Source organism: Ursus americanus, chromosome 34 (genome assembly GCF_024610735.1).
Source record: "Ursus americanus isolate L20-20 chromosome 34, mUrsAme1.1.p, whole genome shotgun sequence".
Taxonomy (NCBI): Eukaryota; Metazoa; Chordata; class Mammalia; order Carnivora; family Ursidae; genus Ursus; species Ursus americanus.
In genome coordinates this window covers 15,827,336-15,854,573 of record NC_142160.1, presented here as the reverse complement: position 1 = coordinate 15,854,573, position 27,238 = coordinate 15,827,336, and the positions used below count along the sequence as shown (strand labels likewise).

The window sequence follows — 27,238 nt, the reverse complement described above, 5'->3', positions numbered from 1 at the left end:
GTGTGTTAGCTACCTGTTGCGTGCAACAGATTACCACAAATTTAACTGCTTAAAACAGCATACATTTATTACTTCACAGTATCTGTGGGTCAGAAGTCTGGGTATAGCATAATTGCATCCTCTGTCGGATCTTACAAGGTTGCAATGCAGATGTCTACTGGGCTTTGTTCTCATCTGGAGGCTTGACTGTGGAAATGCCTGCTTCTAAAGTCACTCATGTTGTTGGCAGAATTGATTTCATTATGTTTATAGGACTGAGGGCCCTGGCTTTTTGTTAACTGCCTTGGACACCTGCCTTAGCTCCGAGAGGCCAGTTGCAGTTCCTTGTCTTATGAGCTTTCCCCAAATAATCACTTACTTCGTCAAGTGGGCAAGGAGAGTCTTCAGAGCAAGTAGGCTTTCAGTGGAGTCTTTTATAATGTGATGTTATCACAGGCGTGACTGTTGGTTAGAAGCAAGTCATAGATCCCTCTGCACACTAAAGGGAGGGGATTATAAAAAGGTGTGAACACCGGTAGGTGGGGCCGCTTTAGGGTCTCTTGCCAGTTATTGCCACATGTGCCTATAAGGGTCGTACTGTTTTGCCTTCTTGCCCGCGATGTGTGAAAGTGCTTGTTTACTCACAGCCTTGCCAAACATTGTACTACCAAGCTTTTGAACTTTTGCCAATCTAATGGGTGGAGAAGCATATCTTGGCCTACTTCTCATTTGCATTTCTCTTATTATGAATGAAATTGAATATCTTCATAAGTTTAAGGGCCATTTTATACCTTGTTTTGAGAAATATATATTCATGTTTTTCCTCTCATTTAAAAAAGTTGAGGTGAGGGACACCTGGGTGGCTCGGTCAGTTAGGCATCTGCCTTCAGCTCAGGTCATGATCCAGGGTCCTAGGATCGAGTCCCTCATTGGGCTCCCTGCTTGGCGGGGAGCCTGCTTCTCCCTCTGCCTGCCGCTCCCCCTGCTTGTGTGAGCTCGTTTGCTTTTTCTCTCTCTGACAAATAAATAAAATCTTTTTGAAAAAATTATAAAGTTGAGGTGAAATGCATATAGCAAAAGTGATGGTTTTAAAGTAAACAGTTTGATGGTATTTAGTATATCCACAGTATTGTATACCCATCATCTCTACAGAGTTGAAAACATTTTCATGGACCTGAAATAAATACCATACCCATTAAGTCGTTACTCCCCATTCTCCTTACCCTACCCCTCAAGCTCTGTTTGTCAGCAGTTTGACTCTGAGGTGCCTAGATGTGCTTTTCTTTGAGTTTATCCTGCTTGGTGTTTGTTTTGCTTTGGAGGGTTTGGGTAGATATCTATCAACAAATCAAAGCTTGTTTGCTCTTATTTTTTTTTCCTTCTGGGACTTGAGTTGGTTGTATATGAAACTGCTTCACATTGTCTCTCAGGTGTCAGATGACTCTTTTCTCACTAACTCTTTATATTTTAGTTTGGATAATTTCTTTTTTTTTTTTTTTTTTTAAGATTTTGTTTATTTATTTGACAGAGACAGCCAGCGAGAGAGGGAACACAAGCAGGGGGAGTGGGAGAGGAAGAAGCAGGCTCATAGCGGAGGAGCCTGATGTGGGGCTCGATCCCATAATGCTGGGATCACGCCCTGAGCTGAAGGCAGACACTTAACCTCTGTGCCACCCAGGCGCCCCTTAGTTTGGATAATTTCTATTGACCTTACTTGAATTTTGCTGATTGTGTACTATGCCAGTCTGTTGAGAAACTCACTGAAAAACTGAACTCTGATACCGAATTAAAAAAAAAAAAAAAAGTCTAGTACTTCCATATAGACATATATTTCCATGTGTGTGTTCTCTCTGTGCTCACATTTCCTATTTGTACATATGATCTATCTTTTCAACTTGATGCTTTAATGTATTTTTTATGGTTAGTTTTAAATCCCTGTCTGATAATTCCAACATATGTGCTATTTGTGGGTCAATTTTGATGATGGTCTCCTCTCATAACAATGGGTTACATTTTCTTTTTGGTTTGCATGTCTCATTTTTTGTTGAATGCCAGATGATGTATGTAAAAGAATAGTAGAAACTGAAGTAAATAATATTGACAACTAGAAAAAAGGCATTCCCCTTCTGCAAGCTGTGAGCATGGGGGGGTTATTGTGTTTTTAATTTTTAATATTATTACATGTATTAGCTGCTTCAATCACTTAAGAAAAAATTGTCTGTAATACCCTTAGTGGCAATGTAACAATTTTCGCTTTCTAGAAAATGAAATAGTTTCTAAGTTTTCATCTGCATCTCACCTTTTACTTCATGTACATTGATTTTAGTATCTTTCCTGCAATAGATTAATAGGAAGATCTTTGCAATATTAAGAAACACTCAGACTCTCAGCCATGAAAATATAGTTACTTTTTCAGCAGTACATGAACTGTGTCCACAGGAAACCATTGGTGTATTGGAATTGTCATCTGTAAAGGATAGGATTGGGGCTCTTAGTTGGCTTTTAACAGGTAATGGCTGCTAACCCACCGGGTTTGGATCTCTACATGGGTGTGCAGTGTAGATTGTCTGTAGCTGGGTGCCGTGAAAATCACCCACTGTTTTTCTCCTTGTGGCCAGTACATTTTTGACATGCTGTGCTATAGTTACCTGCTGAACACACAGTTGAGGGGATAATAGATTAATTATAGACTTGTGATTCCTGTATCACCTAAAGCTTTCATTATTTTCATTCCATCGTTGATGACAGTTGTGACACTTTACTGGTTTTTCAATTCTATAAATATTTCTTCAATCAGATTTACAGTGTTCTGGGTCTGAGACCCAGAAATAACTCAGTAAGTGAGTAACATTGGAAGCCCAGGTGAAATTATTATTCCAGCCATGTTATCACAAAAAAAAAAAAAAAAAAAAGACCAGTGCTTCCAAGGCAGTTTCTACACATCCAGATATCTAATGTACAAGATTCGGAAGTTATATAAGTAATAATTCACTGACTTTTTAAAAAGATATCATTTAGGAGGTTTTCTAATGACATGTTTTTCTAGAAAGAAGTTTATTCATAGGCTTTAAAGCTAGGCACATTTCGATTACTTCAACTACTGGAAATGCTTGACATATATAGTACTCATTTGAGAAGCTTTTAATTTACATTTTTAGTGTCCACAGACTTGTTAATGAATTTCGTATTCCCAGTTTTATCAGTGAGGATACAGTATGCTTGGGGTTCTAACTTTTTATAACACTGACTCTTTTCTTCATGCTTTTTGTAGTCTTTATTATGTTTGGGTTGAAGATGATTTGTCAGAGATGAAATTGTGTGGTCTTTGTGATCTTTGACCCCCCCCCTTTTTTTTTGCATGTATTGATTCTTTGTTGGATATATGATTTGCAGATATTGTCTCCATTTCTGTAGGTTGTCTTTTCACTTTCTTGACATCCATTGATGTACAAAATTGTATAATTTTGGTGAAGTCCAATTTATCTATTTTTTCTTTTGGTGCTAATGCTTTTCATGTCATGTTTATGAAATCATGGCCAAATCCAGTGTCATGAAGATTTTCTCCAACACTTTCTTCTGAGAGTTTTATAGTGTTAATTGTTAAGTTTAGATCTTTGGTCCATTTTGAGTTCATTTTGTATGTGGTGTAAGGTAAGGGTCTAACTTCATTTTTTTACATATGTATATCTGGTTTTCCCAGTACCATTTGTTAAAAGGCTGTCCTTTCCCCATTGAATTGTCTTGGTACTATTGTTGAAAATCAATTGACTGTACATGTGAGGGTTTATTTCTGGTTTCTCTGTTCTACTGGTCTATACACTGGCCCTTATGGCAATTCCATAGTATTTTAATTTCTGTAGCTTTGTAAGTTTTGAAGTCAAGAAGTGGAAGTCCTTCAGTTTATTCTTTTTCAAGATAGTTTTGGCTATTTGGGGCCCCTTGCAATTCCATATGAATTTCAGAATCAGCTTTTTCATTTTTGCAAAAAAGGCTATTGTAGTTTTGTTAGGAATTGTGTTAAATACGTAGATTGGTTTGGATAGTATTGACATCTTAACAATGTTAAATCTTCCTATCCATGAACATAGAATGTCTGTTATTTAGATCTTCTTTAATTTCTTTCAGCACTGTTTTGTAGTTTTCAGTGTATAAGTCTTTCTTGACCTTGGTTAGATTTATTCCTTAAGTGTTCAGTTCTTTTAGATGTTATTGTAAATGGAATTGCTTTCTTAATTTCCTTTTGGATTATTCATTGCTGATGTATAGAAACACAGCTAATTTTTATGTGTTGATTGTGTAACCCTGCAACTTTGCTTAATTTATTAGCTGGAGGAGCTTTCTTGTGGATTCTTTGCAATTTTCTGCATACAGATTCAGAGCATCTGCAGATAGAGATGGTTTTTACCTCTTCCTTTCCCCTTGAATAGCTCTGGTCAGAACTTGTACAGTGTTGAATAGCAGCGGTGGGTGAAAGGGGGCATCCTAATCATGTTCTGGGTCTTAGAGGGAAAACTTTCATTCTTTCACCATTGAGTATGATGTTAGCTGTAGGTTTTTCATAAATACCCCTTATCATATTAAGGAATTTTCCCTGTGTTCCTAGTATCCTGAGTATTTTTATCAAGAAAGAGTGTTGCATTTTATTAAATGTCTTTTCTGTGTCAATTTAAAAGATCATGTTTCTTTCCTTTGTTCTGTGATATATTACATTGATTGATTTTCTTATGTTGAACCACTCTTGTATTCCTTACATAAATTCCTTTTGGTCATGGTGAATAATCCTTTTAATATGTTCTTGGGTTCAATTTGCTAATATTTCATTGAGGGCTGTTACATCCGTAAAAAGGGTATTATTGATCTGTTCTCTTTTTTTTGTGAGAATTCTTGTGAATTTTCTTTTCCTGTGATGTTAACAGATTTTGGTATCAATAATGTTGGCCTCATAGAATGAGTTACAGGAAGTGTTCTTTAATTTTTTGGGAGTTTGAAAAGAATTGGAGTTCATTTGTCATTAAATATTTAATAGAATTTACCTCTAAAACTATCTGGGCAGGACTTTGTTGGGAGACGTCTTTGCCTCTTTAACGATGGAAGATTGATGTGGCAATGTTGAAATATGCTTTTAATTTTTCTTTAAGACATGAAGTCTTCCTCAGTAATGCTTATTTTGAAAACTGTAGGCTTTAGTTGGAATAAAAAGCTAAAAATCACACAGTTTTTAAAGGCTACCTTTGTGTACTTTAATAAATGCTATAGGTTCTTTTTTTTTTTAATTCTTATCAATAGTCATACATTAAATATTCTACAACTGCTAGAATTTTGATATAGTTATTATGGACTTCCTTAAACATTGATATATTGTAGGATGTTATATTCTTAAATCTTCTAGTTGGTACTCTCTGTCAATGTATATATTCAGTGCTCTGCTCTAAAATAATAGATAATAATTGAATAGATTCTATAAACATAAAGTCCAGGTCTTTCTCAAAATTAAAAATATTTCTGTTTTTGAAAAGTAGGTTATGCAGTAAGACATTGCAATTAGAATATACCAAAGTTTGCGTCTATTTGGAAGGCTGAATGCTAAATGCTTATGTTAGCATCATTTCTAGCACTTTCAACATGACTTTTTTCATATTCGTTGAATCATGATCATTGAATCATGTATTTACCGTGGTGTCCAAACAGCATAACAATGTCCGCTATATCAAGGGGCATGCATGCTATTGTTAAAGGTACTTAGTGAACTGACACAGAGTATTATTTTACTGTTCTCTATCTACTGTTTTATTATCATTATTTCTACAACATATAGAATATGGACTGGTAAGGAAAGAATGAATTAACTCTTAATCTGATAGGTTATTTTAAAATTAAAGAATAATCAATTTTTTTGATTAGGTAAAACATATCACAGAGTTAAAATTTTTTTAAACTTCACAAGATTTAAAGTCTCTTTCCTATAACTGTTACCCAGCCACCCATTCCCCGTCCTTGAAAATAATCAATATTATAAGAGTAGATAGGCAGATAAACTTTAAATGAAGAGTGCCAAGATACCTGTCAAACTTTTTTTTTTGTGCCATTCTTGGACCTAATGCAGAAATTCCATTGTCTCTTCTTATGTCATTTGTTTTGCTTTTTAATCTAGATTGGTTTCCTTATAGTTGATAAGATGAGCTATCAAAAACCTTAAAAAATAAAGCTAATAAAACAGTTAAGTCCATATCCATGTTAAAGTCATAATTTTGCCATAAAGAAATAAACCCCTAGTCCGGAAAAAGGGACATTAATTACAGTCCTTCAGTATCCAGGTTGATTCTTAGGTAAATCCTGGTCAACTTTGGGTCTCAGATAAATTTCCAGGATCCTGTTTATGCCACGGTAAGCACATGGGAATTTGCTGTCTTTTTCTAAATGAGCTGTCTATAAAAGAAAGTATACTTAAATATGCGTAGAATTAACTGTACCTGTGAGCATTAAAATATTTTTTTCCTATGAAAACACACTTGTCCTATTAATTTGTCCAATTTGTCTCTGTTTAGAGTTTTTATTTATTTTACTTTTTATGTTTGTTAAGTAGGCTCCACGCCCAGTGTGGGGCTTGAACTCACAACCCTGAGATAGGGGCACCCATGTGCCCCTATTTAGAGTTTTTAAATGCTTGAGTTTGCAAGCACAAGCAGCTTTGAAGCCATAGATTGACATCTGTATTGAGGTCTGTTTGTTAATTAAGGAAATGCTGTTTTAATTGTGCTGAAAGCCAACCATTTTCAGTAGTTACTAGCCTCTAGTCTTTTGGTTTTAAATAGATTTGGACTGTACTTCAGTGAGCAGTTGTTCATTGAAATTAGCAATATAACTTTTCTTGAAGTATGAGCTCAAAATTTAAACCTTTTTCTCAAATATGAACATAAGCACAGTAACTTTTCATTTTGGTGGTCTGAACCGTATGTATTGAGAGTTTCAGTTTTTGAAGTGACTAATGATGTTATCGTTTGAATTTAAGAATTTTGTGCTATAAAGTTTATGGTTGCTAAGGAAAGAGATGCTTAAGTTTGAGTCCTGCCTGAAATGAAAAATCACAACCATGTGGACCCATATTCTCTTGTGAATCCTGAAAACTGTTGGACTGTATTTTTATATCTTAATTTCATTAGCCCATCCCATTTTAGAAGAAAATGAACTGATACTTGGCATGTGGGAGAAAAATCTATAGTGTCTTTTCATTTCACTCCCCAAGAATACAGATATACTATTGACCAGTTGAATATAGTTTTTCTTTCTTATAGTTGGACATTAGGAAAATATATAGTAAGCTTTAAAGAAGTATTTTTTTCTACTTATATTAAAGAATATAAATCGTAATTTGTGAAAGGATTCTTTTGGCTAAGAGAAACCATTTAAAAAGAGAAAATGGAGGAAATGTAGACTGCCAAATAATGCAAGAGTAGAGACTGAAAATTTAGATTTATCCCTCATCCTGAAAACCCTCTTAGACGAAAGACAAATATTTATTTCAGATCTTTCAAACAAGATCTTAAGCTCTTAGAGTTCAGGATTTCAAGTGCTTATAAATCTAGAGTAATAACTCAGTGGAAAAATAGTGTGAATAGTGCACAGAAAAAGAAATACATGATCGTCAATCTCATAAGAATATGCAAATGGGAAAACCACACTAGGTTTCCATTTTTCACCTATCACATTGCAAAGTTTAAAAGTTACATAACGTACTAGAGGTATGTGGAAACATATACCTTGCTGAAGGGAGAATAAATCAGTAAAATCTTTTGGAGCGCAACTTGGTAATATCTAACGAAATTTAAATGCATATCTTTTGACTCTTGGAATTCAATTTTTTTTTTTTAAGATTTTATTTATTTATTTGACAGAGACAGCTAGCGAGAGAGGGAACACAAGCAGGGGGAGTGGGAGAGGAAGAAGCAGGCTCCCAGCAGAGGAGCCTGATGTGGGACTTGATCCCAGAAACGCTGGAATCACGCCCTGAGCCGAAGGCAGACGCTTAACGACTGAGCCACCCAGGCGCCCCTTGGAATTCAATTCTGGGGAAGTTTTCTACGATTCCTACATGTGGAAAATCATTTATGCTAAAGATTTTAGTTTTAACATTATAATCACAAAAGATTGGGAAAAAAATCTAAATGTCCTTAAGCAGTGGATTTTGATACATTATGGTACAGTCATGCAGTGGAATATTTATTCAGTCATAAAACAATTTAAGGAAGCTCTGTGTACAAATAGAAAAGATGCTCAAGATGCATTAGATCAGAGATGGCCAACTTTTTCTTAAAGGGCCAGCCAGTAGATATTTTAGGCTGTTCAGGCACTGGGTACGACTCTGGGTAGTCTCTGGGTACAATTCTCTGGGTACAAATTCTCATGCACAATTTGTTTATGTGCATGACTGTGTAAAACCTTATTTGTGGAAACACGTCACTGGCCCTTGGGTCATAGAAAAACTTGGTATATAAACTATAGCAGAGGTATGAAGTGCTGAAATTACTGAGAAGTGAGTTCAAGCTTTGCCTGGGATGGTTGGGAAAGACCTCATAGATAAGGTGAAATTTAAACTGAGTTTCTGTGGGGGTATAGGAGCTCTAAAAGATTAAGGTGAGAAAGTGTTTTCTGGAATTGGTGAGAAGTTGATTGATACATGAGAGTTCTTGAGTTGATGAAGAGGTAAAGTGGGATATTTTTGAAGGGGCTAGACACTAATGGGATTTCTAACCCATTTTCTACTTTTTTTGTTGAAGATTTTATTGATTTGAGAGAAAGCATGAGCAGGGGGGAGGGGCAGAGGGAGAGGGAGAAGCAGACTCCCCATTGAGCAGGGAGCCTGATATGGGGCTTGATCCCAGGACCCCAGGATCTCAGCCTGAGCCAAAGGCAGACACTTAACCGACTGAGCCACCCAGGTGCCCCCCATTTTCTACTTTGAATAAAAAATATTTCAGTACCTAGCTCTGTTAAACCTTGAAATTTTGGCATACTTCATTCAGGGTTTTGTTTTGTTTGTGTGGGTTTTTTGGATATATTTTTAAAAAGAAATATTACAGATACAGTTGAGTCCTGAGCATATTCTTCTCTCTTTCCGGAGATAACAACTAATATGAAGTTGTTATTCTAATCTTTACTTCCTATAATCATTACATGTTTATATACCTTTAAACAAAACATTTTATTGTTCTTTATATTGTAAAATTCATAGAATGGGTTGTGGTGTCATTTCACAATTGGCTTTTGCTCAAAATTGTGTTTTTACTATTTCCCTGTGTGGATCAGCACTGGCCAATAGAAATATAATGCAAGCCATATATGTTATTTTAAATTTTCTCATAGCCACATAAAAAGCCACAGGTGAAATTAATAATCTACTTTAATAACCCCATTTATCTGAAATATTATTTCGGTATAAAATCAGTATGTGACATTATTAATGAGGTATTTTACATTCCTTTTTTATACTGAAATCTGGCCTCTGTTTTACACTCGCATCACATCGGACTAGCCACATTTTAAGTGTTCAGTAGCCACAAGTGGTGAGTGGCTTTTCTGTATTGAGCAGAGAACTGCTGAGATTCAGACGGAACCGAACACTTCGAGTGCTTGAAAGTGTGCACACCCCTAACCACCAGGGGTCAGCTAAGTGTCAGCATGTTGACTCAAGAGAAAGTATTCTGTGTGTTGGAGTTTGCTAATCTGCAGCTGCAATGCAAAAACCATTCCGTGTCCATAAAGGAAACCTCTCTCAGGAACCACATTTCCTGCTGGTAATCGTGGGAGCACAGAATGTGGTGCTGGTGTGGCCCACAGCCTCTAGATACACAGCCTCACATTCTGTCCGTATAGGTATACTTTCTTCCTTGCTTGTCTGGAATAAACTGTTGAAACTTTTCCTGCTCTTATCAGCAGTGTCACATTTGTAGTAAATATACTGCTTCTCCATAGTTGGATCTTAATAACCAGGTAAACTTGTTTGCTTACTTATTTTTGCTAAGACTCTCCAGTGGCACCATTTATATTATATGCCTCTATTCCTGGTTTTCTAAGTTTTAGCCAAGTTTAAAGTCACGTCACACTAAAGGTGTGTAGACTTTATTTCCCTTATTTTCCATAGAAGTACCTTCATAGAAATGCCCTAGAGTTAACATGCAGTCATAGCACGAACTGCCTATTAAAATGCTTTAGTTTTATACACATTATAATTAGAGGGATTTTCCATTATGCTGTTAATGTCCCTCATATAATGACCCAATGAAAAAAAAATCTGAGAACAAAAACTTAGGGAAAAATTCTCTCCATCTCGCTCATTCATTGCTTGATTTTTTATCTTCTTTTTTCGATCTGTGGCGTTTGTTTTAATGTGTCTCCTTTTGTATGCCCACAGAAATCCTTTTGTCATAATATGGATAATTGATAGATCTATCATAATCTTGCTAACTCTTAAGGGCCTTGATACATTCTACATTCCTTGGCTTGATGACAGCCTTTTTTTTTTTTTTTAAAGATTTTATTTATTTATTTGACAGAGACAGCCAGTGAGAGAGGGAACACAAGCAGGGGGAGTGGGAGAGGAAGAAGCAGGCTCCTAGCAGAGGAGCCTGATGTGGGGCTTGATCCCAGAATGCTGGGATCATGCCCTGAGACGAAGGCAGATGCTTAACGACTGCGCCACCCAGGCGCTCCATGACAGCCTTTTAATAGCAGTTTTATTCAGCACTTTCTGCCACAAGGTGGAGGTAGAGAGTTCTGTGGGCCTGTTTGGGTACCGAGATTTTGATAGTAGCAGTGATACAGTTTCCGTAAGTTGACAAAACTTTGCCTTAGGGTTAGCATGATTTCTCTTACCTTCTTGGTAGTTTTTTACTCAGCTCATCAGCCATCCAGACATTATTAATGATTATTTTTATAACGATTCAAATACTCTGTGAATTTACTTCTAAATCCATTTACTTTTGTTGCATTACTTTGCCTTTTTTTTTTTTTTTTTTTTAAATCTAAGGTGAGAACAGCCATTTGGGAAAAATGCATGTTTTGATTGGGCAAATGGGAACTGAGAAAAGAAAAGAGGTAATTCTGGGAGAGTACGGGTTTTGGTGGGTCTGATAGGGAGTGGAAGATGAGAGAGAGGCCCAGGCAGGGTGCCACAGTGGCAGGTCCGTCATACAAAGGTTAGCATAGAGTGCGGCCAGTAGCTTTTCAAATTCTAATACTAAACATAATGTATATGCTTTATATGCTTGTTAGATGACTGATACAGGTAAGTCTAAACCACATGGGAAGATGTTACCCATTCCCTTCATGAAATTTAATCAAATCAATTAAAAAGTAAAGTGTTCACACACAAACATTGTATGTATTCTGAAATGAAAAGAAAGCATTTATTTTATTTTAGTAAAAATATATGGCAGCTTGGCATCAGTTTGCTCATATCAAGTATTAATGAATGTCTACTAATCATAAAAAGCCTATTTGTCCTAAGTCATTTTTAACAAATTTTGGTTTATGTCTTGTTGTATATATAAAATTCAACAGTGAAATTAAATAGTCTTTGTTAAGAATTTTTATACAAATACATATATATTTCAGACTGGATGACCTGTGACACATTCCCATGTTACTGTATTTGTAGACTGAATTTTCAAAAGCCCCGTAGTTCTGTTTGTTTCTTCTTCATTTCAGAGTGGGAAATGGCAGAGGTTACCATGTGGGCCACTAGTAAAAAGCCCTGTTGCAGTTTGGAGCACACCATGTAGAAAAAGATTAAAAAGGAGAATTATACATGGGGGTAGATTTGGAAATTGGTTATGATTTATGAACTAAATTTGGACAATGCAGATAATAGTGAAATTCCTTTTTAATTGACATGGTGACAGCTGATTATACACATTTGCATTTTGGTTTCCTTAGGGTTATATTGATTGGCTGGAATTCCTGAGAAGGTCCCTTGCTTTGCTAAGGCTTTTTAGCCATCCGAAAGTAGATGGTGGATCTTACAGTGAAGAGAATGTGTTTCTGTAGTGTGATGCTAGTAAGTGGAGAGCAGTTGGGTTGTGAGCCTGTGGTTTGGTGTGATGTACTTGCCATTATTTATGCTTGGTTAGAAGGCAATTCCTCATTTTCCCCACGAGAATACCCTCCCTCCAAATTCTTTTGCCAGCTAAAATATATAGGATCTTAAAAATAAAATTAACACATTAAAATCTACATATATTTCATCTATTTAGTCACACAAACTACTGTATTAGTTACAGAATAATGTTTTGTTTCACTGTCTCATGATAAAATAACTTCGTTCAATCTTTGTGTGTATTGGGATCCCTTTGGGGTAATTTGTCTTCTTGAGATAGTTGTTCAAGTGATAGCAACTATAGGAGTTTGAGTGTCTTCATAAGAGCCTTATGGCGACTCCTTTTTTTCCTGAATAGTATTTAGGGCATATAACCCTCATCTGATATTTGAACATATGATAATTCCTAATACCCTTATTTTTCATTTATATTTGGAAGTATTTCTCAATTTTAAAAAGTCAATTTTGAGTGAGCTTATTCTTACTGATTATCTAAGTTTTTAGTTGTTAATGTGGATTTTGCCTTTTTTTTTTTTTCTTTGAGGGGTTGGACATAATTGCCTTATTTCATTTCAGGGATCCTTCTAAAGTAAATATTCTGGTACCTGGTGCTGGACTAGGAAGACTGGCCTGGGAAATAGCTATGCTAGGTTATGCTTGTCAAGGAAATGAATGGAGTTTTTTTATGCTCTTTTCTTCCAACTTTGTACTCAACAGGTATTTAATTTACTTTTTGCTGGAAATAGTAATTTCTCAGAATCAGATTGACTTACCTATTTTTGAACAATTCTGAATTTGAAGATAAATACATAGTGTTTAATTATGATATGTATCTAAGTGTTTCTTATATTAAAATCAAATTGCTTATACAAATTACCACTTTAAATTAGTTCTTAGTTAACAGAATGTTGAAATGGATGGATAAGTGACTTTTTAGAAAATGATGGGACATCCCACGACACTGAAATGCTCCCTGTGCAGAATTTCAGGACTTTGGATGATCCGGGAAGGAGTATGTTCTCATTGTTCCTTGAATTCTTCACCCTTTTGTTTCTTTATGGAGTAAGTTCAGTGTAGCAATCATAACTTTTTCCCTTAATCAGATTCTTATAAAATGGCCAAGTATGCTTATATGACTGAGTTGGAACATCTCTCAGAATTTCTGTGGCCTCTTAGAAAATAGTGGGAAAGAGTTGTAATTTTTTGAAGCCGGAAGAGGTGCATTGGAAAAAATAACTAGCTGCCTTGTTTAAATAATATGTTGTCCAGTATGGGTTAGGGAATGGTGAGAAGGTAAAACGGAGAGAATTAGAATAGTTGGGTAGCAAACAAAAGCCATACCACATTTTTGAGAAAAGAGTTGGCCTGTTTTTTCATTTGAGTTTGAAGTTTGGGAAAAACATTTTTAAAAATGTGAATGAACAATACTTTTATATCTCTGAATTTAATTTTTTTCCTGTCTTTTAATTCACAATTGGTTACTCATCTACATGTGTATGTGCATTTTCAGATAATTGGTTGGGGTGTAGTGGTAACACTCTAAGTATTAATGAATTATATAAGTAAATCTTCAATCAGATTATATTTTAGTATTTAAAGTAGATTTTTTTGGTAAAATTTTTAGTTAACACTGAATTTTGTGCTCATATTTTGCAGATGTTCTGAAATTAATAAATATAAGCTTTATCCCTGGATCCATCAGTTTAGCAATAACCGGAGGTCAGCTGATCAGATTCGACCCATCTTTTTCCCTGATGTTGATCCCCACAGTCTTCCTCCTGGTTCTAATTTTTCTATGACAGCAGGAGATTTTCAGGAGATCTACTCAGAATGCAGTAAGTCCAAAACAAACATTTAAAAGTTCTTATTGTTTATTCAAAATTTAATGAGCTAATTTTATACTAAGCCAAAGTATTGGTCATTCATTTTGATAGCAGAATATAAAATACACTTCAGTGACAAGTTAGGGTAATTTCAAAGTCCTGTATAAGGGAATGATGGGAAATACAAAGAAATATAAGATCCCACCATTAAGAAATACAGAATCTGTTGTGTCTATTAATATAAGGCAACATGTGAATAAAGTTCATGAGTAATGAATATAGTAAAGGTAAAAGTAGATTAGTGTGGGGAAGGAGATCTTTGTAGAGAGAAGGCTGTGACTTCAAGAATAGGGAGGCAGGAGTGCCTGGGTGGCTCAGTCGGTTCAGTGTCTGCCTTCAACTCAGGTCACTATCCCAGGGTTCTGGGATCAAGTCCCACATCGGGCTCCCTGCTCAGCTGAGAGCCTGCTCTCCCTCTCCCTCTGCTGTTCCCCCTGCTTGTGCACACTCTCTCGCTCTCTCTCTCTGTCAAATAAATAAAAATCTAAAAAAAAAAAGACAAAAACTAGGGAGGCAGACGTAGGAAGATATAAATGAATAAGGTCATCAGGGATGGTGGGACAGCCTGACTGGAAAGGAAAGAGAGGTTGGTTGGGTAGTTCAATGGGTGACATGGCTAGAAAAGTAGGTTGGTTCCAGATTGTGGAAGACCTTTAAAATCAGGCTATGAAGTTGGGACTTGACCTTGGCAAACTTGAAGTTTGGAGAAAGGGAGATGATAATGGAGAGAGGGGTGGTGTGGTGGGCAGAGAGTGGATTGGCAGTAAAAGGAGGAAGAAAAATAGTATCCTGAGAGGTCAGCAAGCTCATTCATTCAACAAATTTATTTGAGCACCTGCTAAGTCCCAGGTATGTTCTAGGTGTGGGAAACAGAGGAGTGAGCAAAGCAAAGTTCCTGTCACAGGGAATCTATGTTCCAATAGGGAGAGAGGGGCAATAACAAATTTAATATTGTGAGGAAGAATACTAAGGCAGGGTAACAGGGATACAGAGCGACTGAGGAGGGGCTGCTGATTATAGAGTTATCAGGGAAGGCTTTCTAAGCAGAACTTTAAAAAAAATGTTGAGCAGAGAACCTCGAAAAAGTGAAGAGGCGAATCATTAGTTATTTGGGGGGAAATGTTGCAGACAGAAGCAGTGGCGAGGGAAGAAGGATTCAGGGTGGGAGGGTGCTTGTTCTGCTCAAGGAAGAGCAAGAGGCCACTTTGGGATGTAGTGAGCAGTGGGTGCAGCGGGTGCAGTGGTGGGAGGTCAGGTCCCAAAGTGAGGCCGACTTTGATTGTACTCAGAGAGTTGGGAAACCATTGGAGGGACTCGAGCAGGGGAGTAACAAGGTAGTGAAGCTTTGTTTATTTTTCCCTGAACTCTGGCATTGGGAAAACTTGTATTCTGAAGGTAGAAAGAGATGGAAAATGTTAAGTGCTGGAGATAGGCTAGAGAGCAAGTTCTCAAAAGAGAGGTGACATAATGGAAAATGTCACTTAGGCAAGTACAGGTGACCCTGTTCTGCAGCAGGAGAGAGCAGATGGTGAAGGTCATTCTCAGTGGGATCAGTGCCTTTGTGGCACCGAGATTTGTAGAATCCAGCCTCTGTCCCTGTGCCGGGCCATGACCTCTACGGGGTGCTGACAGCCTCGTCCCTCTTTACTACCAGCGATTATCTTAGTTTAAGTATTTTTATGCCATTTGTTTCTCACTTGGCAACAACTGCATACAGCCTTTCTGAAACTTGTCAGAATTGGTGGTTTACAGTGGCTTAAATCACAGTTTAAAATTCAAATGACAGTTACTTCACTTTAAACGATTTGAAATGTAGGCTAGACATTGAGTAGATTATAAACAAAACTCTTAACAAGTACCATTTGGTAAAGATACCTAGTTATATAGGCTATCAAAAATGGTTTCCAAATTGATTATCAAATTATTAGTAAAAACTTTCATCAACTTTGAAGCATTCATAAATGATGGGTTGGTTACTGTAATTACATTGTTGATTGGAAGAATTTAGCTTCTGTATTCCTCCAGTTAATAGAAATATTCGTAATCTATAAGAGATAACATTGGTAGAAGTAATTAAAAGAAAAGGCAACATAACATAATGAATGTAGTAATGTGGTTTTCCTCACATAGATACCTGGGACTGTATTGCTACCTGTTTCTTCATAGACACAGCTCACAATGTCATTGATTATATTGACACAATTTGGAAAATACTCAAGCCAGGTGGAATTTGGATAAATCTAGGTAAGTTCCTCAATGTTTACTAGAATCTTACATGTGAATCTGAGTACCTATAGCTATTCTCTGGTAAACTTTACAGTACCAAATGTTCACGAAGGTTATAGTTATGTTGTGTAATTTCCTTTAGACTGTATCTCAGTCAGTGTGGAGTTCCTCTGAAAGCAGTGGAAGCCTCACGAGATAACACGTTGAGTCTGTGGCCTTCAGGATGGGTCTGGTCTCGTTGTTGGGTTCTGTTATGTGCTCTTTTTTTAACGATTGGACTTCACCGCAGATTTTGCCATTAGGACTAAGACTAGAAATAGTAGTAGATCTTTTCATCCTTCTCTCTAGAATGTCATGGGACAGATGAGAGCAGCTGTAAAATGCAACTGTAATATGAAAGTTATCTCAAACCTCAGGTCGTCTTTAAGGAGTCACTTCTTTAAAGTAAATTTCTTTAAAAATTTCCCAAGGAATAATTGAAATGTGAAACAGTTGACCCTTGAACAGTGTGGGCCTTAGGGATGCTGACCCCTTGCACAATCAAAAAATTTGCATGTAACTTTTGACTCCTGAAAAACTTAACTACTCACAGCCTGCTGTTGACCAGAAGCCTACTGATAACATAAAAGATTAGTGTGTACTTTGTATACTACGTGTATTAAATACTGTATCCTTACAGTAAAGTACGCTAGAAAAAAGAACGTTACTAAGAAAATCATAAGGAAGAGAAAATATATTGACAGCACTGTGCTGTATTTATCGTGTAGAAATGGACCTGTGCCTATGATGTTTGAGCCTATGATGTTCAAGGGTCAGCTGTATTACCACTGTGGGTGAGCAAATACCTTACTGAATCTCAAAACAACCCTAGGCTGAAATGGTATTTCTGCTGTTTTATAGTTGAAGAATCTGAGTCTTGCTGTGACTAACTAGCCGTGGGGTCCCGGAGCTTATAGATACGGCAGAGACAGCTTCACAGCCCAGATCCAACCCCTTGAATGCCTACCCAGCTAGTTCTGCAGGCTCACCCTGGGTCAGTTTATAACTTAGCAGTAGCAGTTCATGTTAATTATGTGATTAATATTTCTGACCCCAATTACTGCGTTATGGTAAGGTTTCATGTATTTCCAAAGTGTTAACTTTCACAGAAACAACTTTTCTGTTTGAACTTTTATTTTAATTGGTTTATTAATATTTTATTAAGTTATGTAATAACAGTAATTATAACTGCCCAGAACAAGTAAAATGGCTCTTCATAAGCATAGTGTTTGATAAGAACAGACATGCTGGGCCACGCTGTGATCTGTCCCAGGCATCAGAGGTAATAGGGCACTTGGGTTGAGGGGAAGGTCAATTAGGAGAGCTTTTACTCTTTATACCACAGAGTTGCAAAATAATTCCGAGCATTGGAATAATGGAGAAGCGTAGTCCTTAAAAATAGTTATGTGGAAGGTTAGTACTTTCCAGATAAAATTCTTTACATGTATAAGCTGAAGAATTTAAGAAATTGTGATCATCTCAGTGAATTTTCCCTTAATGCTGGTGTGCTCTGGGGATCTGTTCAGAGTGTTCTCACTCTTCATGCCATGTGCTCATCCTTTACTCCATGTAATTCCTACCGTGGTTCCTCCTGTTCTTTCATTTCGCGGTCTGTATCTCTGGTCCAAATATCTGTTCTGTTCCAAGCCACTATGTACCGACTTGGATACTTCAGCATCCAAGAAAACGCCTGGTCTTTTCTGATTGACGCAGATTCCCCCAATCAGAAAACTGTGCGCCCTCCTTCACCCCTCTTCCTCACCACCTGCACGCAGTCAGTCCACAAAGCTGCTCAGTAGGTCTTGAATTTCTTTCTATCCCAGGGTTTCTCAGCAGTGGCACCAATGACATTTGGGGCTGGATGGTTCTTCCTGTGGTGGGTGTGGAGAGGGAGCGTTGTCCTGCGCGCTGTGGGGTGGTGAGCAGTGTCCCTGGCTTCTGCTTATTCGATTGCAGCAGGACCTCCCATTGTGATGACGGAAACGCAAAACCAGCCCCGTTGAGAACCACTGGTCCCACCTCGTGCTTGTTCCTTTGTTCAGGCCTCATCGCTGCTTGCACGGATTACTGCAGCAGTTCCACTGGGGTAGCCCCACCCTCTGCGCCTCAGTCCTCCGTATGTTATCACCAGAATGATCCTTCCAGCATGTGAACCTATCCTGGTCACACTCCCTACATAAAATTCTAGCTTTCGAGGGGCGCCTGGGTAGCGCAGTTGTTAAAGCGTCTGCCTTCAGCTCAGGGCGTGATCCTGGCGTTGCGGGATCGAGTCCCACATAGGGCTCCTCTGCTGGGAGCCTGCTTCTTCCTCTCCCACTCCCCCTGCTTGTGTTCCCTCTCTCGCTGGCTGTCTCTCTCTGTCAAATAAATAAATAAAATCTTTAAAAAAAAAAAAAAAAAAAAAAAATTCTAGCTTTCGAGATACCTGAAACTCGCCCTTTGTGATCTTTGTGTCTTAGCTTCATTATTTCTGTTTCGTCACCACCCTGGCCCTGCCCGCAGATGCCTGCCCTCTGACCTAGAAAGCCCTTTCTCTTTTCCCTCTGTTCTCATGTTTGCGCTTTCCCAGGTGCTCTTAACGCTCAGCTGAGGTGATCCTTTCAGGTTGGAGTAAATGTTTGTTGTATTCCTCTTTTATATTTTCTCAGAATCCGTGAGCTTAACAGAACACGGTGTTGCCACCCTATATGTTTCTGTTTTCTCTAGTAGTCTCTGAGCTCAGTGAGGGCCTGAAGCTAACGCTCGCCCTTTACCTCCTGCAGAGCCTGACAGCCAGTGGCTCTTCAGTGACTGTTCTGTGTATGAGTGTATTGTTTCAAAATTTGAAAGCGGAAGCAAAGTAATGTTAAGATGCTGCAGAAGATTGGCTGCCAGGAGACATGACAAAATGGCATTTCTGTTGGTAAATTCGTTAACATTCCCGTGGTTTTGGCATCAGTCATATCGGCCTGGAAAAATAATTTTATCTGTAAACTGAGAATGCATCAACCCCTGGGGGACGATTTTACCCTCACCATGCTGACATAAGACCAGAACATCAGTATATTCCTAGAGAATGAGAACGGTCCCTGCCAGCCATAATGGAATGCTAAAAAGCTACATTGGAAGGTAAACGACAGTGAAGATAATGTCTACATTCTATGAAATCACAAGTGGGACTATTGTTATTTTAAAAACCTCTTTAAGGGGGATCTAAAGTACTCTAATATTTTCCTCGGGTTAGGGAAAGCTAGTGAGAGTGAGCTTTTCAAGGGAACTGTTCGCATGTGTCTTTTGGGAAAGGCTGTGATTTAGCAAAATGTGGAAAAGTTCCTGTGCATCGTGTTCTTCAGTTTTTCATGGCGACCCTTAAACACACGTACGTGTAATTCACTGTAGAAACTGTGTGGGTGTGCATATGTGTGCACTGACACATTTATAGTCCAGTAGTGGAGGGCAGGTGGTTAGCGGACGGAATCGGACTTCATCTGGAAGAATAAACAGGTTAAAGTACTAAAAAGAAAGACCTGCAGTTTTTTCCTTCCTATGAAGAGAAAAACCCATTTCTTCCCTACTGTGTATTTCTTCCCTGTGTGTCTTCTTTATTCCTCATGTAATAAAACACTCACACTTCTGACACGTCTGGTCACCAAATGTAGGTTTTTTCCCCCCACAACAAGCAATTCTCTGTGACACCGGCTGTGTGCCCTACGCTTTCACTCCTTCTGCTACTGTCTAACTGGGGATAGTGTGAGATACCACAGGTGAAGGGTTCGGTCTCACAGGACCCTCTCCCGCCACTCCCATGACTTCAGCCACTAGTCACAAGTTGTCACCTGTGCTTCTGACCAACTGTAGATCTATAGGCTGCAGATTGGAGGTTCCAAGAACCCCTTCTCCGGGTTTGATTGCTAGAGTGGCTCACGGAACTTAGCGAAACACATCGGTTGACCATTTTATTAAAGTATACGATCAAGGACCCAGATGAACATCCAGATGGAAGAGATGTGTAGGGCAGAGTATCTGGGAAGGGGTGTGGAGCTTCCGCGCCCTGTCTGGGGGTTGCCACTCTCCCAGCACCTCCGCATGTTCACCCCAGTAGCTCTCTGAACTCCGTGCTTTAGGGATTTTACGGAGCCTTCATCATGTAGGCATGATGAGTCATTGCATTTGTAAGCCCTTCTCCCCTCAAGAGAATAGTGGCGCAGCGCTGAAAATCCAAGCTTCAGATCATGGCTTGGTCTTTTTGGTGACTAGCATTCATCCAGTAGCCATCCAGGAGCCCACCCAGAGTTGCCTCATTAGAACAAAAGATGCTCCTGTCACCCAGGAAATTATGAGTTTCAGGAGCCCTGTGTCAGGGACCAGAGTTAAAGGCCTAATATTTGAACAAAAGATGCTCCTAAGAAATGACCAGGGTTTCAGGAGCTTTCTGCCAGAGACCGGTGTGTGTGTTTTCTACTGCCTCACAAATACCAAGGAGCTCTTTATAAAGTGCAATGAGTCCCATCAAATTTTAAAGCATTATAAAGCTGGATATTTTTTGAAACACGAGAGGTTTCCTGTAAAAGGTAGATAACTGACACATTATTATCTCCTTTACACACTGAGACCTTGTTACAGTGGTTGTAAAAGTAGAAAAAGGGTCTAAAACAATGACAGAGAATGGCAGGGAGGTCATCAGGAGACAACAAAATGTAACATTTTTCAGATGGGGTAGCTGGATAAGTGTTTCAAAAAATCCAGTGTGAACCGAGCCGGTTGACCTGCAATAACCCTGGAAAATGACTGGCTATATGCAGGACCTGGAATAATCCTGAAAGATGAGTGACTATATGGGGAAAAACAGAAGTTGAAGATCTATGTATAGGGGCCAGTTGACCCCTGTGTAACCAGGTAACCAAGATGCCTGCCTGTGCCCGTTCCAGCCCATGCTCGGGCAAAGACCAGAAGTTTAATTTACTGGAAAAAGTGAATGGGAAAAAATACAATTTATGAGGACATGAACTAGTAGAGAGTGAGGGTGAGATGTAGGACAGAAAAGGAGATTGGTTAAGTCTGCTTTGGAAAATAAGCGGGCAGTGACCACCCCACCCCCAACCTGCACCCGCCGCACCTTCCTACCCTGCCTGTAAAATCTTTTGCTGAGGTTTGAAAGCTAGCTCTTTTGTTTTGAACAATTGCAAGCCATGTTTAAGTGGGCATTTCAAGATAGCTACCACAAGCTTTCTTCTAGTTAATGTGTAATGTATCTTTTTCTGTATCTTAAATCCTTTCTATATCTTTGTTTTAGGTATGTCTTAGAATAGTTGCATTTTGTTATCCAATCTAATAATCTCTGTCTCTTAACTGGAATTTTTGGAACCTTAAGGATATAAATGGTTTAAATTAACTTGCCCCAGATTTGGCACATGGGACCCCCTTCTCCTGTGTCCGTTTGACATGTCCCTGTCACTGTTTGAGCATCTCCTTTCTGGCATCACCAGTGTTCCAGCCTCTTGTACTCTCTCTGCCAGGCTATGAGAGTAGCCATGCCCCCCAAGGGTCCCTGGTTCTTTTTAATAGAGAATGGTATGTAGAAATGTTAGATTGATTATACTTGTAGAAGGGTGAAATACGCATAAAGATATTTGTTGAAGTACCATCTGTTAATAGACTGTAAAAAATACACAACTGTAATGGTTATCTTTGGGGGGTAAATTACACATGCGTAACTGTACATACACTGCTATGCTGGCCATTATGGACTCACAAGAAACTGAAGACGTGTTCCTTTACTCATGTAGCTTGTAATCTGGTTTAAAAGGTGCAGATTACATGAAAAATAATCAGTGAGCAAGGCCATACTACATTACATGAATTTTAAAGTAGGCTATATTAAGAGAGTGAGCAGTAGGGCTGGAAACTTGGATGGATTATATTAAAACTTGATTTCAGCAAGGTTTTGGAGCATGGCTAAAGCTTGAGTTGGGGAGTTTTCTAGGTGGAACACCCCATGAATAGAGGTACAGTATGACCTGAGTATGTGAGAATCACTGGAGTGTCTATTTAGACCTAATAAGACAATATTGCTGGAGGCTCTTAAAATAATGGAGCAGAACATCATACACTTCAGAGCTGGACGGACTGCTGTGAGGCTTTTCATGTTTATAACAAGGCTTCAAAGGCTTCAGGATGGTCTTTATTGAGCCGGGCTCAATATATGGTAGCTACTGTCATTTTTACTAGTACTAATAAAACTAACCGGAAGTTAAGCTTGACAGAGTAGTTTGATGATGAACCACTGTCGTCTTCTGAAAAGGGTACTAACATATATTCATAGTCGTTTTTTCTAGTAGTTTATGTAGGGTAAAAAAGAGGAGAGGAAGAAAAATGTTTTAACTCTCAGTATGTTCCACAGAGTGATGAGCTTTTTGGGAGGAGAAACTGTCCTGTTGTTAACTCTTATTTTCATGAGGGGTAAGGGTGGTGAGATGGGCACTGGCTCTGCAGTTAACCCATTGAAAGGTAAAGGGAAGATTGTTTAGATCAGTCCTGAAGTAACTATTGAATGATTGTGGTGCCTGGATGAGGCTGATGATGGATTGGGCAGAATGTGAGAGATTGAAAGATTGGAGACTTTGGTTTGAGTCAGATGATAGTTCCTTGGATATATGGAATGAGAGAATAGTAAAGGGGGAATATCATTTTAAAAAGTTGTGACTGCTGTCATTTCCTGAATGTCTTCTGTATGCCAGGTGTATTGGAGGGTACCTCACACTGAAGTCATATCAGATGGAGCAGAGCTAGTGACTTGCCCACAGGCACACAGTAAGTGTTAGAGCAGGGATGTGAGTTGTGCACTTAAAAAGCCAGCTCTGGTGTCAGCTGTTCCTTCCAGGCAGCCTTGTCTCTAGCTTCCCACCATCCCCACACACTCTCTCACACCTAAGCTAGCTTGAGGACCCTTCTGTTTTCATGATACCCAGTTTGTAGCTGCAGCTGTGCATTTATGTAAGGAATTATAATTACAGTTATACCTTTGGATTTAGGGACTTTGCATTCTCTGATCCAGTTGCTCCTTCAGTAACTTAAGAGTTACAGGTGTAAGGCTCGTATGTGGAGAATCACAGTGTGACCCTGGTCTACCAGAGGGACTCCCTCCCTACGAGTGTAGGCCCAGCACTCGAATGGGCCAAAGTTTCAGTGGTCTGGACACATGCCCTTCGCAAATGTAAAGGTTGTGTTCTCCTTTTTGTTTGTTTCATCTACTCCCCATCTTATAATTCAACTTGGAGTTCTAACACAGCAACTAGTGCATGTTTATATTTAAGTAATTCATTCATAATGTCTTCCAACCATAGGTCCTCTGCTTTATCACTTTGAAAATCTGGCAAATGAACTTTCCATAGAATTAAGTTATGAAGATATAAAAAACGTCGTTCTGCAGTATGGATTCCAGGTGGAGGTAAGGACACAATGAAGTTTCACTTCCAGCGCTCTTAGACAGGAATAGGGATATTATGACAGTTCCTGGCTCTACCTCTTAATCTCTTTGTTTTCTCATCCCTAAACTGAAAATAATACTTCGCTTTTAGAGTTATTAGGATTTGGCATAATGTGTACGTGAGTGGAAAACTATAATCCCTGGTGTCATCAGTCGGCTTTCAGTACGTGGTAGCTTACCATTGTCACAGTGTCAGCCCTGGTAAACAGCTAGACACCAAGCCCACTAGCGTCTGGAGGAGCAGACAGAGGTGGCAGGGCAGTGATCTGTTCACTGTGTGTACTTCTGTAGTGTTCAGTCTTTTTCATCATGTGCTTAGAAGGTTTTACGATACTTTGACTTGCGTTTTGGTTGTGTTTATTTAAAACCATTTCATTCGTTAAAAAAATAAACAGATTTGTTCTTAAAAATGGGGAGAAGCAATATAACAGAGTCTTGTAGAGCTCCAGCTCTTATTAGTGGTGTGACCATGAGCAATCTGTTCTTTGTAAAGTGCGATTACTAATAATGCCAGTCTTAAGGGGGTATTTGTGTGTAATAAATGAATTAATAAACAGAGTGTGTTTAAAATAGCACGAGTCACAAGTACTCAGTATTTGCGTTATCATCATCATCATTATGATTATTGTTTGCATTCCAGGTGGAAAAGGAATCTGTCTTGTCAACATATACTGTGAATGATCTCTCCATGATGAAATACTACTATGAATGTGTCTTGTTTGTGGTCCGTAAACCACAGTAACGTTCTCAAGTGGTATCAGCAGGAAAAGTTTGATAAGAGCAAATTCTGAAATAAATAACTCAAAATCAACTATCCCAATGACAGGACACAACCTCAAATCAGTGGTGCCTTCTTATTCCTAACAAAATTTAGAAATAGCGTCTATTTTCTTAATACGTCTATTGCTTTTTCAGAAATATACTATGCCATGCATATTTGTACTACAGAAGTAATGGAGGAAACGTCTTCAAGTATACTTTTTCCTTGAAGCCCAGAATTGTCTTTCAGTAGAAAAAACTTTTATCTCCAGTGGTCTTCATGAAGCTATTGCAAGTCTGCCATATTAATGACTACTAGTATTGAAGTCCCCCCAAATCTCTTATGTTTTGTGTGCGTCGCACATGCTATCTTTAGAAGAGTCTGAGGATCCTTTGTCACATTCAGCATCTGGAATTGGGACTTTTGTCTGCTTTGGACCTAAGCAATCCATACATAATATGTGTGTCTGTCCTTTTATCATTCAAATTATTTTTTTTCTAGCTCAGCTGAACTTAAGAGAAGCATTTCATTTTTATGAAATGCTGAATTTAATAAGATCATAGGCCAGTAAAATGCATTCAGGCATTCAGGTAACTGAGAATTAGTCTTTTGGGCACACTAAACTGAACATTATTTGAAAGCATACTCATCATGAATTACTCTGAAATGTATGAGATCTCAACACTCTTAAGTGAGGCACAAAAGCCTTTATTCAAGGTACTGCTTGGAAAATGGGTAAATGAGAATAAAATCTCCCATTTGAAATGTATGATTTTAAACTAGAAGTGAATACAGTCTGTCAGTGAATGTTTACAATAATGTCTTTTCTTTAAATTACCTGGATCACAAAAGCAAGCACTTTTTTTTTTCAATAAACTCTCATGATGGTATTACCGTGGGGAAATTCTGAATATGAAATTCAGGGATAAATTACTCCCCGTGGTCTGTGTCTTCAATATTGTAAGCAGCAGCCATTCACGTAATTTCAGATTAACACCAATTCTGTTCCCTGATAGCTGGAGTTAAAACAGTATATGCTGCTTTAAATTTCTACCTCTAGCAGGTCTTTTCTATTGGAGGGAATTTTCCTTTGTATTTTTTTTTTAACGTTTATTATTTTGTTTCCAGTAGCTTGGAACGCAGAGATGACTAATGTTTTAACCTTTTCTTGGGAAAAGGAAGTACTCTTGTTGGATATTTTCACAGGTGATTATGATGGCATTCAGTGACCTCTGTGGCAATTTGAATTAGATAGACTCAATCTCAATAATGTGCTGTAGGGTTAACGTCATGTTCTAATAGGAAAACTAGTGAATCTTTAGGCCTTTTTTGTTAGGTTGGGGGAATCTGCACAATTTGGCATCTTACCAGTAGGAGCTTTTCCGTGGGTAATAAGGGAGCTCTTGTGGCCTTTGCTCCTGTTACACAGTAAAGGGCTCTATGGAAGTTACTTGACTTGCTAAATTGTGGAAGCCTGTAGCCTCGAGTTAAAAAAAAACCCAAAAAACCCAAAAACTATTTCTCTCTTTTGTGTCCCCCCCAATACTTGGCAGATGTTCAGTTATTAGAATTCTCATTAACTACCACATGAATGAATTTTATATTAATTGGTAGGGGGAAAATCCAAATTTGTTTTTGTTTAAGAAAAAAAAAAGCTTAAGGATCCTAAAAATTTAAAAAATCCATTGAAAGGAAAGGAATGCATGCTATTTTTGAGTAATTTAGAGAGGCTTTTTATTCACTGACTCGTATTCACTTTTTTACGTGTATCAGAACAAATGATTTTGTTTTTCTCATAGAGGCGAAAATATGTTGACAGCAGGCAGTTGGCCTTCTTACTTAAGATTTTTGGCTATCAGGTTTTATTCTTTAATAATGTTACTTATATTTCTAAATTATAGCTTATATTTTAGTTAATTCTGAAATGAGTTATTTCATTTGTTTTTAATTTCTCATATCATGACTACTGTTTTTCAAGTATTCTACACAAATTTGCATCACTTTCTTTCTCATTGCTTTTGTAGTTAGTATATTCTAAACTTGAAAATTGTGGTATCAATCAATAATAGAAGTGTCACTGGAGGATTTAATTTTATATTTCTTATGTGTAGTCCTAGCTACTAAAGTATGTAAGCCTTAAAATGTTTTGTTCTTTTTCCTTATATTAGCTCTATATACAGATGTTTTCATTCATTTTCATAAAGCAGGAGGAGATAGGTCATTGTGCTTGCTTCCCTCCCCCCCCTTTCCATATTCTGAAGCGGTGCAGGTTAGGGTATTTTAATCAAGTGAGCAAGATGGGAAATGTAAAATATAAAGAGAAGCTGTATAAATCACAGTATAAAATTATGAAGTTTGGGAACTGTAAAATGTACTGTATTTATATGTAATTCTCATCTAAAAGTTGCCACAAAGGCTGAATTGGAAGCTTCATGTCTGCATGAAATTTCCTATATTTTTAATGTGTATGATGGACTTAATTTTTCTTGAACATTAAAGTCTGCCAATTGCTACGAAACAGTATTTGCTTGGTTGTGTCGATCTAAGTTAGTAGTAACTATAGATGTGGGAATTTGAATTAATTGAACACATATTTTAATCCTTAGATGAGCTTATTCTCATATGCTTCTAGAAAGTCAATAATAAGGGTACTTGGTCTCTGATTATATTAGGCCTTATACTAATTAATCTTGATCTTTGGTTTTGTTAAATAATAGAAAAATGAGTATAAAGGACACCAGTACAAGAGTTCCAGGACCAGCCATTAGTACACAAGCACTGGATTTAGCACTTAC

The 27,238-nt window shown here is 37.9% G+C and overlaps 1 protein-coding gene across 2 annotated transcripts in view; it reads left to right on the top strand.

Annotated features, from left to right (window-relative positions):
* CARNMT1 (carnosine N-methyltransferase 1) overlaps window positions 1-26,961 on the top strand; it is a 38,921-nt gene extending 11,960 nt beyond the window's left edge. For both annotated transcript variants that reach the window (XM_045781062.2, XM_087858928.1), the window contains exons 4-8: window positions 12,647-12,787; window positions 13,727-13,905; window positions 16,084-16,197; window positions 23,541-23,644; window positions 24,324-26,961. In XM_045781062.2, coding sequence (XP_045637018.1) covers window positions 12,647-12,787; window positions 13,727-13,905; window positions 16,084-16,197; window positions 23,541-23,644; window positions 24,324-24,425 — 640 coding nt within the window. In that variant the 3' untranslated portion in view covers window positions 24,426-26,961. The remainder of the gene's footprint in view (window positions 1-12,646; window positions 12,788-13,726; window positions 13,906-16,083; window positions 16,198-23,540; window positions 23,645-24,323) is intronic.
* The last annotated feature ends 277 nt before the right edge of the window (window positions 26,962-27,238 follow it).